At 44.4% G+C, this 12491-nt stretch overlaps 1 protein-coding gene across 2 annotated transcripts in view; it reads right to left on the minus strand.

Annotated features, from left to right (window-relative positions):
• Window positions 1-202: 202 nt before the first annotated feature.
• The window catches only part of IL17RD (interleukin 17 receptor D), a 77871-nt gene continuing 65582 nt past the window's right edge, over window positions 203-12491 (minus strand). Inside the window, exons 7-14 of one of the 2 annotated variants that reach the window (XM_077278546.1) lie at window positions 12404-12491; window positions 10541-10606; window positions 9072-9126; window positions 8663-8773; window positions 8232-8416; window positions 6307-7216; window positions 3283-4542; window positions 203-498 (exon numbers count right to left, since the gene is read on the minus strand). The exon at window positions 12404-12491 is cut by the window's right edge and continues 64 nt beyond it. In XM_077278546.1, the coding sequence (XP_077134661.1) occupies window positions 4436-4542; window positions 6307-7216; window positions 8232-8416; window positions 8663-8773; window positions 9072-9126; window positions 10541-10606; window positions 12404-12491 (1522 nt within the window). In that variant the 3' untranslated portion in view covers window positions 203-498; window positions 3283-4435. Of the gene's footprint in view, window positions 499-1613; window positions 1659-3282; window positions 4543-6306; window positions 7217-8231; window positions 8417-8662; window positions 8774-9071; window positions 9127-10540; window positions 10607-12403 lie in introns of those variants that run through there. The other variant, XM_077278547.1, reaches the window with a different exon arrangement.

A 12491-nucleotide genomic window follows, 5' to 3' on the forward strand; every position in this document is an offset into this window, starting at 1 on the left:
TTGATTACCATAATAAACGTACCAGGCTCATCAGGTCCAGGAGATCTATATCATAACATATGCAGTTCGTATTTGGAAATCTGCTGACAACTTTGCTTTAAATAAATAAAACGGGTAAATTAGAGAATGTGAACAATGACGCTCAGGATAAAAGAAATCATTTACATTAGATGGTTAGGCAGCATAAATAAGAGAAACGCGATTATGAAAAAAAAAAAGTTTTTATTATACAATATAAAGGTACCGTGACATCACGTCATTTCAATATTAACAAATCTGATACAATCTAATTTATAACAAATGTACATTTCACAACTTCCTGCAGGTCGTATCAGTACAGCTACAATATATACAGTAAAAAATGACATTACAGCGATGTGTTATGGGAAGGTCAGGCGATCACTGGGCTTTTTTTTATTGCCGTTTTGCTACAAAGCGTAGAATTTTTATTCATTTTGCCGTACATTCATCGCTTGGTTCTCATGCTGCCCATGTAAACTGCAAAAAAAAAAATGAATGAGTTTAAAGCAAGAAGGATCCAAAACAATTCTTATGCTTTAGAACAAAGGTGGAAACAATACTGAAGACTTAAAGGGACCAGACGTCTCTCCAGGGGCAAATTATGGGAATGTACATATCTACAAAAATAACTTGTTACCCGGGTTCTTACATTTGTTTTGCCCAATTTATCAGAATTCCTGGTAATGTAAAACACAGTGGATTTTGCTAATTGTGGGAAAAGTACCTTTAAAGAGGTTGTCCAGGACTTTTTTTTTATTTTTTTTTAAACTATGGGCCTAAAAATTAAGGCAATGGGTTGCTAAAAGAGGCAACTACCGGCTAACCAGAGCCAGGTCAGAGCGGCCAGTGACTGGTCCTGCCAGCGATTCAGCGGCTCCGAGCAGCTGTTGTTCTTCCAGGCTGCTCTGTCGACAGGACGTGACTGTAGACGTCATGCTGATTGACAGCTGGCTCCCTGCAGTGAGGCAGCGGGGAGCTGGCTATCAATCAGCATGACGACAGCAGTCATATGCCATCAACAGAGCAGAGCGAAAGAGAAGCTGCTGCTCTATCAACGTGACGTCAGCGGAAGCAGCAGAAGCGCTGACAGGAGCGGTCTTCTGTGCCAGAAGAGATGGGCGACGTTCGGGCACAACAGGCTGGTGGTTAGCAATTTGTGCAGACGTCCGTGGCTCTCAGAACGCAATGCACAGACTGGATGCAGCTCAACCGACCAGCCACATAGAAATATATGAAGCGGACATGCTGCGGCTGGGAGACCCGTGGTTGTTCTGTACATTTCGGTCCGAGATCGGACCAATTTGGCACAAACATTTGCATGAGCGCTAATCACATATACAGTTGGATATATGCAAAATTATACCAGTGTGGCCCCAAAAGAGCCTAGGGCCACATTGGGGCACCATATAAGTTTCAGAACTTTATGAGCGGGACCTAAGAAGCATCAATCTGAAACCTTCTAAAAAAAATTTTGGAACCCCTGCACCACTATAGTACAGCAAATTCAATTTTGCTGCCCCCTCCCCCCCCCCAAAAAAAAAAAAAATCATAAACAAATCATAGCAGACTTTTAACTTTTGCAGCGGATTTACCGTATTTGTGCAACAATTTGGTGTGGATTTTGTCACTGCATATCCCTATGAAGAATCATAGAGGAATGCGTTATCATACTGGGGCATGATGCATGCAAGTATCATGGGTCATTTAATTACAGCCTTAACTGGTAATATTTTCGCAGATTACTGGTGGATCACCAGTACTTTTAGAGTTAAAAACCTCAGCTAAATGCTTAGGACATCACTTTAAGTTGCAGAACCTGGGGCTACCGACCATTGTGGTAATTAATAATAATTGCTGTGCAGCTAGGAGGGTGCACATTACACCTAGCTTGAAACAAAGCATACTTGAGATAAAATGGTTGCAATTTACAGGTACTTGCTAAAACTTGTAAAACATTCACGTCTGTGTTCAAAGTGGACTTGTCGCCCACAAATAAAACCTACATGTTGTAGGCTGACCGAACAAACCATATAAAAAAAAAAAATTCACGGTACTTGACTAACTTGCATTACTTATTATAACCACTAGAGGGCAAACATTTCCGCAAATCCACAGAAAACCTGCGGGCAGCAGATCCACTTGATGCAGAATTTTTTAAGGTTTTATTTTGAGATTTTTTATTTTTGTATATGGTTATTAAGCTAAATCCATGGTGATATTACAGCAAAAGAAAGAAAAAAAAAATTGGTAAAAAATGTATATATAGTTTCTGCTGTGACTGTCTCTCTCCATTCAAGTTAACGGGTTTAAAAACACAATAAAATATATTGGAAAGGAAATAATATTTGTAACAATTTGCAAATACAGTAAAAAAAAAAAAAAAAAACAGCATGGGGCATCACGTTAATGTTCCAAAATGATTTCTAAAAGTCAACTGTATATTCTGGACTTTTGGTTATAGTGAGTCAAACCACAAAGGGAAAAGAGATCCTTAAAAAGAAAAAAAACACTACCACCATGTGAGAAAATTGTTTTATAGTTAGAATAAAGTTTCTGATATGGCTCTAGGATCAGTGCGATGACCCCCTATTAAAGGGTTTGGCCAGGCCTTTGAAAATGAGAGGTCATCAATATCTGATTTGGGGGCCTGACACCCCCTTTAATAAGTTGTTCGCAGGTCTTGCAATTAAAACAGCACTCTACAGTGCCATGCACTGTGTAGTGGACATTTTTGGGTACTGCAGCTCAGCCCCCATTGAAGTGAATAGCAGCTGAGCTGCAGTACCTAAGAACGGCCACTGTGGGGCAGTGGTGTTCCGCCTCCATACACTGTGCACCTGCCACATTCACTTCCATGGGATCTGAGTCAAGCCACTGCAATGTGGCGCCCCCCAATCCATACATTACTGTGGGACCTGCAAACAGCTGATCGAGTGTCGGACCCCCTCCCTTCTGATGACTTTCCAATATCCAAATCCTGGATAATCCCTTTAAATACCCAACATGCTCTTATTAAGCAATTATTGGCCAAAGCAGTTACCGCCTTTAAGAAAGGGTCTTCATAAAACATAATAAGTCCATAGATGGTAGAAAGGTGACATAAATGTTATATAAATTATATTTACAAGGACGTACACAAGTCGTTGCTACTATTGTTGTGCAAGAGTTTGCTAAAGTGGGACCATTTTCTAGACCAAGGGAGTTTTTGGAAACACAAGCCGGAGAGCAATATAAAGCTGACGATGGGTCAGGGGTCCCTACCGGAGATATCAGCAGGGTCACGTCTGGGGCCATTCAACAATTAGTCCCCATATTCGGGGTCTTGCTACTTGTACAATGAATGGTGCATTCATTCATTCATTTTGCACTTTTTTCATCTCTAGTTTTCTGCGTTTTGCGCCATATTCGTCAGTTCATTTGCGTCATTTAAAAGTCACGTGTTAAAAAAAAAAATAAAAAAAAATTATTTGCCACAGTGGGAGAGTTTTTAGTCTTTCCAGATGTTTTCACCCAAATCATCACTTTTGCCACATTTTGCTAATTTTTTTTTTTTTGCATAGATTTATTTGAATCCCAATTACTTTTCTGGAGGATTTTATGCAATTTTATTTGCAACAAAAAAATTGCAAAAAAGAGTGAAAAAAAAAAATATTTTTTTTTATAACTATGCGTAAAATTCAAGGAGGGAGGACGAGATTTTGAACAATGTCACAAAAAAACAGAAATGAATGGCACAAGACAAAAGAAAAAAAAAATGCAAATGATGAATCTGGAGCATAAATGTGGAAGGACGTCCACGTGAGGTCGCGTTTTCGGTGCCGATACCTACAGGAATCCGCGCGCACAGTATATATATCTCAAGGTCCCGCAGGACATACACAGTTCTGAGGCCCAGCAGTCCGTTAGTGGTCATGGTGAATCGTCGTACTCTTCTGGACATCCTCAAGGTGCACGTTTCTTTATCTCGTGGTTTATAGATCCAATGCACAAGTGTCAAGAACCAAAAATCTGGGCTTCATGGCGAGAAAAAAATAAAATAAAAAAAAGAATAATAAGCTCCTCGCATCACGTAAAAGATCTAAAGACAGAAGCTACGAATTCCAGGAATGAATCCATTAAACATACGATGACGCTTCTCATCTGAGCCCCCCACCAGCCATATTTTCAGCTATTTCACTGGCCCGGAGGTCCCGGACTTGGAAGGAAAGGAGAATAAAACTCTATTAAGTCTTTCATTAAAATTCAAGTAGGTTCAGGGTCTGCAGTGATACCGTGACTTTATTCACAGAAAAAAAAAAAACTGTTTCTTAAAGTGGCAATGCATATTAACTCCTTCACTGCCAAGTGGGGGAGGGGTGTAGGGTCAGTGGGGGAGGTAGCCGATCCATTGGCACAGGATGGGGTAAGCCGTAAGCTACAAAGGTGCGATGGCCTGCAGCTCGTCCGGATGGATGTGGCAGTGAAGATTCGCTTTGCAGAGGCTGTACACGACGGATTTAGGGACGCTGGGCTCCTCCTCTCCTGTAAGGGAACAGAGCGTGATTAAAACAAATAGATGGATAGGGTAAAGTTGAGCAAAAAGGTCTGCAGAACCATGGTCAAGTAGTAAATGTCGCCGGACCTACTAATCAGAAGCACTAGCCAGCAGGTAGGAGATGGTTGGCAGGGTTCTGGTCTGGTCATGGTTGGCTACAACAATCCCCGGAAGAAGCCCACACGAAACGCGCGTCGGGGCGGCGTGTGCAGCACCACAGGGCAGCGATGGGTAAGAGCGGTTATGTTATGCGACTTTTGTGCTCTCTCAGTCAGCACCATACATATATACACTATGACTTCATATTAGGATTACTGCGTTCTTGCTGACGTGATCACACTGGTCCCCTTAATATATTATTGCACGGTCACTTTACTTTTTATATAGGTTTCACTGTTGGGCTCTAGCCTAGCATGATGCACCTGTGGTGTTGCACTTGATCCTCTTTGTTACACCTGTTCCCCTTGATTGAAACTCTGTCATTGATATAGACATTATTGCTGTAGAAGTGCCTTGTTTATATTGAGTAAAATAAAAATATTTTATTTTTTTTCCCAATTCTGGCTCGCTTGTGCCACCTATTGGGGGAAGGAATCCAAATAATCAACACTGACCCTTTAAAAGGGACCTGCCACATGACGTAGGATAAAAAGGTAGTGTTCCTGCTTTGCGCCAATGAGGGGCAAATACCCCGAAACATGTGCTTGCAAAAGGAGTTTACAGTTTAACTTCTTAACCTAAGACCTGTAGCAAGGCCCTTTAACGGGTCGATATTGACTTTGGATTACTACATCCAGTAGGTGATACTAGAGCTCCTGTTCTTCTCTCTGATTTGTACAAATGTCCTGTATGGTGACAAGAAGGTATGTCACTGACAGATTCCTCTGATGGTGACTTATCTTCAGGGAGAACAAAAGGGATCGAGTGTTACAACCTGCCATGTCTGATTCTTCTCTCCCCCGACAGGAGGCGGCCATCCTCATTAGATTGGTGGTGGATCTGAACAACTTATGGTGGCCTTCACACTAGACATACTTGATTAAATACATGGGTATGTATCGCTCTGCAGTGGCTCCTAAAGCAAAAGATCTTCCCGAAATCTTGCATAGAAGCATGAGGCTTTCACGATATCATTTTATGTATGTGGTCTCTATATGGACCATGGTCGTAAGCCCTATTAAGACGGTCATCTTTGAGATCAAATGTGGCCCCTGGGTTAATAGCTCATTGCTCTGGGTCCTGCTCCAAGCAGCTGATTTTGCCAGTGGAAGCAACATCGAGCAAATCGTTCTTCCTAGTGACTGCTACAGATGAACATCTAATATTCAGACAAATGGACAACTCATGGCCACCACGAGAGCCACCGGGGCCAAGCAGCTGCCAGTGCAAAGTAGCGCTCTGTTCTGTATCATGGAGGGGGTCGTAAGTGGTGCTCTGGAGTATGTTTATAGGTCCTAAAAGGGCACATGGTCACGGGTGATAGCACTTTAAGGCACAAGGGCATCATAATAAGGGACGGCTGGCTATAAATGACCATTTGTTCAATGGCCAATAAAGATCTCACCCTGTAATAACAAAAAAAAAATAAAAGTTTGCCAGTTGTGTCAAAAATCGGATCAGCTGATAGAAAAAAGAAACAAAAAAAACAAAAACCTATGAACTATCAGGGTCACCCAACTGATTCCCGCCACATGTAAAGTGTCGGTCTGCCAAGAGATGATCACATACTGATAGGAAGGACCACGCCTTACCTAATCCAGAAGACGATGAGACACTTTCTGCAATAGACGACGTTTCCACCTGATCGGGTGATAATCCATCCATTAAAGGTAACGACAGCTCAGAAGATGGGACAGAAGAGTCATATATCCCAGAGTCTCGAGGCATGTCCGCCTGGTTGACCACCTTCACAGAGTGAAGAACCGGTTGGAGAACACAACACTCAACCGGTGATGTTTGTCCTTCCGTGTCCTCCCCATTGTCACTGCTCGGGCTCGATAAGTGATTTTCCGCCAATATCACCACATCGACCTTTACCGGGAAGTCATGTTCTGTTCCCGGTTTCCCTGCGACGTCATTCAACACTAAACCAGAATCAAACTTTTCCATCACAGGTTCCTGGCAGTGCAGGGTCGGAGAGTGTGCGGGAATATGTTCCTTCTCAAACCAGTTGGGCTCCTGATCAATATACTGGTGCATGTTACATATGGCGACGTACAGGGATCGCCCGGCTTTGCTTCGGAAGTAGTTGCGCTTGCTGATGTTGGTGGGGTAGTGCTCATGGTCCTGCAGGCTCAGCTCTTTGGAGTAGAGGTGGGAGTACAGCTGAGGAAGGTGGTCCATGAGTTTGTATTTCTTGGTCACATCTAGAAGACTCGGAATGTCTTTCTCACTGGAGTAATCGAAGTAAGCGGTGATGAATCTGCTCAGGTCGTCCGAGCTGTCCTGGGCCTTGCTTAGCTTCTCGGCGATCATAGCCATGGCGCTCACAAAGATCTCCCCTTTTCCACATTCACTCTTTTTCTTCTTCTTCTCGATAAAATACTTAATTCCCTTGGAGCAAACGACGACGATGTAATGAGAATCTTTCAGCTTTTGTTTCAGCCACTCTCGTTGTCCCTCTTTGCAAATTTTCAAGTTTTCCCATAAGTCCAAAGAAACCTAGAGGAGAATACGGGACATTAAATACCTTCCATAGCGAAGAAAAAAAACAAAACAAAATGATGATAACAATGGGTTAATGATTAAAGGGTTACGCCTATTTTATGGATGGATATTGTCAGACAGGGCTTGTAAAAACAAGCACTTTTGTCATTTACAGCATGTTAAAATTTGCAGCCGTTCTTGAGATATCAACACTTTCATATATTTACAGATCGTTGCCTGGGAGACCGACCACCGCTGTTTGTCAAGTTTATTAGCACTGCACTGAAGGCTGGCCGGAATTAGGAGCTAACAGCCTGCTCCAATGATCCTGGTCAGCTTCAAAATAATACTTAGAAACTTAATAGAAAAGAGCTTGTAAGAAGAAGTGCATGCTTTACTGTCTAGCATCGGTGGTCGGTTTCCAAGGCAACGAGCTGTAAATAAAGAAAAAAAAGTGTTAATATCTCAAGAACGGCTGAAAATTTTCATTAGCAGTAAATTGCAAAATTGTTTGTATTAATAAGCGTTATCAAATGGCCAATTTATGAAGATGGGAATATGGGAGATATTAAAGCAGCAGGTAGCAGGAAAAGGACCAAGAGGGGACGCTCTCATCACAGTTTTTACACTTGTATACAGTATCCAGACAAATCCATAAATATACTATTATATCATATAGGCTTCTACGGAGTCCTTAAGATCCTCCGCTCCTCAGCCGCCGTGGTATACACCTTCAGATGCTTTGATACAAGCATATCTCAGATACAGGGTACAGAACAGAGCACAACATGGCGGCACTCTTACACCTCCAACACACAGCCCAGCTTATAGATACCGTAATATGTCACCGTGGTAGTAAAGTATTAACACCATAAGTACTGGGACCGTTCTGTTTAACCCCTTCTCGACAGAATAAGTAATAGTACGTCCTGTGTATAGTGGTAGGTCCCCTAGGCCCTTTTCTCTGGAGAAGACCAGTGTGCAGGCCGCAGACTCGAGCCCGCAGAGCGCTTTATACTTGGCGACTCACTTCACATCCGCAGAAATCCTGGAGAAAATAGGCGAAGCACTGGATGACATTGACGTGCTTCTGACAGTCCTTACTGGAGTAGCAGATGAAGACTTTAGGCCGTGGCCGAGGCCTTTCCACATGGAGGCCTCCAGCGTAAGTGGAGGACTCGGAACCCTCCTCGTCGAGGTGCGAGTAGATGTTTTCTACAAGGTAAGAAGAAAGTCAGCGGAGGAACAGAGGCTACAGAAACAAGAGGAAGTGTCAGATCTGCTGCAGGAGGATCCATAATATAGTTTTGTGCAGGATACTTTTAAAAGAAATAATAAAAAAAAAAAATTCTTAAAAAGTAGGTGGTCTCTGGGAGATGACCGTGTGTACAGTCAGGAGGTATTGTGCAGCGCTCAGCATGCTGCAGTGTTGCCGCAGAACCCAGATATTTCGGCACATACCTTGCTGTTTCTTTCTGCACATGACGGTAAACAGCGTTGCGAAGGCAGAAATGATGACCAAAGGGACCGTGATGGCGATGGCACGAATTGGTCCGGCCCAGGGAGAATGCACTACAAACAGATGGACAGTGGTCAGACGCCATCCGCACCAATGGCCCACAAATCCGAGGGGCCCGGCAGGTATGGTCACCTCCCTGCACTCACACAACAGGAGTCAGCCCCCAAAAAGGAGTGCGAGCCTGCAGTGATGAAACATGCATGGCCAAGAGGTGCCGCAGAAGACCACCAGAAGTGTCCCCATCCCCAATATTACCACTATATAAAAACTACTACTTAATAAAAACTACATTTCAGTTTCTAGCGCTTGTATCCAGTCCCTGTATATATTATACAGCACCCAGATACCTACCGGGTTTTAGAGAGTAGTGCACCGAGCGCCGCGTCGTGTTGGTGTCATCAAGCAGCTACAAAGAATAAAATAGGAAACAAAGGAAGGTTTAGAAGGTGTATTCTCATCTCCAAGATCCAGGCATTGCAGGACCCTAGGTATCCATGGTTGCGACCACTGATAAAGTGACAGTTGTCTAGTTGCTAGTGGTCGTAACCATGGATACCCAGGGTCCTGCAATGCCTGGACATGAGGAAAGAAACACAGCAAATCAGAAAAACTATACATTTCTAATTGGAGGTATTTGCTAATATTATTACTAAATTTTTAAGGCAAAGCAAGACTTCTATATGCAGCACATTGCATGTCTCTTAAAGGGGTTTTCGGGTGAAAAAAACCCCAACAACTTATCGCCAGTGCAATGGATAGGTGGTAACTTATTGATTAGTAAGGGTCCAACCATAGGACCAGCACCGATCAATAAAACAGGGAATTTTTATCTATGTTCAAATTGAGCGGTAATGCCCATGCTTACAGGCTTCTTCATTTATCTCCTATGGCTCTGCAGAGCAGCGCGCCCAGCTTTTTTAAGCAGCCATACGTACGACCTGCCATTTAGTAACCAGGATAAAATACTCCTTATTCTGCCGATTGGTGCAGGTCCCAGTGAGCCGAGTCCTGTCAACCAACAAGTTATTAACTATCCCGCAGATAGGGGATCACTTGTCTCCACTGGACAACCCCTTTAACCCTAAATTGTGACTAATCTTCTTTACTTATACCCACATTTGTGAGAGTTCATGTTTTCCCAATGCTCCCGCATTTTAAACTGCAGTAACGTAGCACCCTCTGGTGGTTGATTACAGTAAGACACAAGTATCGTGCGTCGGTCATGGAAATTTAAGGCATTGGCGAGAAGCAGCCTTGCATTTTGAGCAGTGTTACATTTTGCACCAGGCATTTGCCACAGTAAAATATTTGACGTTTTATTTTTTTCTATATGGAAAGTCTTCAATAGGGGATCTATGCTAATCAGTATAACTAATCACACTGCCATATTATTTATGCTCCGTCACTTCCAGCAACACCAAGCTGCACAGATGTGGTCCCAGAAATGCTGTAGATTGGCTGCAGCCTCAGCATTACATAAAATAACGCAGGTAAAGTTATGCAACTTTGGGAAGGAGAGTCTGGAACAGTTCCTACACAATGTGACTATTGCAATACCCAGGAGATTCTCCCCCCAGAGAATCTGCAGCGTATATATTATATAATATATATATATATATATATATATATATATATATATATATATATATATATATATATATATATATATATATATATATATATATATATACCCCATGGCACATACGCCAAAACTGATCTAGTGATGCGCCAAGTTTATGGATGGATTCATATTGTCTGGCTGCTCATGTTCCTGGCATAAAAGTAACAGAGATAAAAATCACAACACACAGACATATTACCTCAATGACATAATCCCCGGGAGACACGTTCTGCAGGAGACAGTTTGTGTAGTCACTGTTTTGAACCTGGAAGAATCATTGACCATTGTGTAAGTCTGCGTTCACACGCATCGGTCATGCTGCAGTTTTTAGTCCAGTCTTTCCCTGCAAACTCACTTCATTTTGCAAAAAAAACAGCTCTTCCACCTGAAAAACTGCACAGTCCTGCATATGAAACAGTTGCTCTCCCTCAAAATTAAGTGATTTTCCCATCATTTCCCTGCACAGACTGCAGCGGCACAGGGCTTAGCACCATGTGAACGCAGGCTTACAATTAAAAATCATTAGCTTGTGCTCAATAATTACTTATTAAGGATCCACCACTGCCTGTGACTGGTACAGCGATCTCTCCACCAATTTATAAGTTTCCCTGATGCGAACAAACAAGGTTCACTCAGACGTTCTGCTCTCAGCTTTGGGATTGGCAGAGGGTGGAAAAGAATCCTCAGAGGCAGGGGTTGCGAAAAAAGAGGGGGGAAAGACGAGGCGGGGGAGGGGGAAGACGGGGAGGGGGAAGACGGGGAGGGGGAAGACGGGGAGGGGGAAGACGGGGAGGGGGAAGACGGGGAGGGGGAAGACGGGGAGGGGGAAGACGGGGAGGGGGAAGACGGGGAGGGGGAAGACGGGGAGGGGGAAGACGGGGAGGGGGAAGACGGGGAGGGGGAAGACGGGGAGGGGGAAGACGGGGAGGGGGAAGACGGGGAGGGGGAAGACGGGGAGGGGGAAGACGGGGAGGGGGAAGACGGGGAGGGGGAAGACGGGGAGGGGGAAGACGGGGAGGGGGAAGACGGGGAGGGGGAAGACGGGGAGGGGGAAGACGGGGAGGGGGAAGACGGGGAGGGGGAAGACGGGGAGGGGGAAGACGGGGAGGGGGAAGACGGGGAGGGGGAAGACGGGGCGGGGGAAGACGAGGCGGGGGAAGACGAGGCGGGGAGGGAATGAAGTAGGGTAGGGAAAGAAGAGGCAGGGTAGGGAAAGAGGCAGAGCAGGAAAGAAGAGTCAGGGCGGGAAAGTGGCAGGGGAATGAAGAGGTGTGAGGAGGGAAAGACGAGGCGGGGAGGGAAAGAAGAGGCAGAGCAGGAAAGAAGAGTCGGGGTGGGAAAGAAGAGGTGGGGGCAAGAAAAAAGGCGGAGAGGGAAATAGAGGCAGGGGAGGGAAAGAAGAGTCGGGGAGAGAAAGAAGAGTCGGAGGGAAGAAGAGGCAGAGGAAGAAGAGGCGGGGGAGGGAATGAAGAGGCGGGGGAGGGAAAGAAGTAGGGGAGGGAAATAAGAGGAAGGGGAGGGAAAGAAGAGGCGCGCAGGAAGCGCCACAGAGGAAGCGCTAGGTGAATTAAATAGAATGCACGAAATCCAACACTTCCCACTTTGTGCTCACAGCCATAAACTTGGAGGAAAGAGCACTTGTTATCTTCAACTTTCTAAAAACAAAAGTTGGTATGGCATGCTCTTTTTTTCACAGGACCGCCCGTGGGCCGACCAAGGGGCAGCCAGCCTCATATGCTGCTGACGCAGATTGGAAAGGGTCCTAGCAATGCCCTCGAGCATTTCACTCTGCAAATAGCGCCAAGATCCAACACACACAAGACAGTGATGATAACTCCGGCAGTAAAGAATCTCGGCAAGGAGCCCAGAACTTTTGCTTCACTTCATCCAACTTCCCTTCTGGCCGGTTAACTGTCTCACAACAAGGAGGATGCAACACTAAAAACCAAGTGAGAAGAACCGCTCCAGCCCAAACAATCACAGAATAAAAGAAAAAAAAAGAAAAAAAAGGACGGCAATGTGGAAAAAGAAATTGGATAGTGCAGAAATATAAGAAACCTACCTGTCGACAGATCTTCTGTTTAAAGGAGGCGTCGTGTTTCATCCTGTAGTTTACGTAATAGGCGTTAAAACCGAAGTTATGGGGCGCG

Source organism: Ranitomeya variabilis, chromosome 8, assembly GCF_051348905.1.
Source record: "Ranitomeya variabilis isolate aRanVar5 chromosome 8, aRanVar5.hap1, whole genome shotgun sequence".
Taxonomy (NCBI): domain Eukaryota; kingdom Metazoa; phylum Chordata; class Amphibia; order Anura; family Dendrobatidae; genus Ranitomeya; species Ranitomeya variabilis.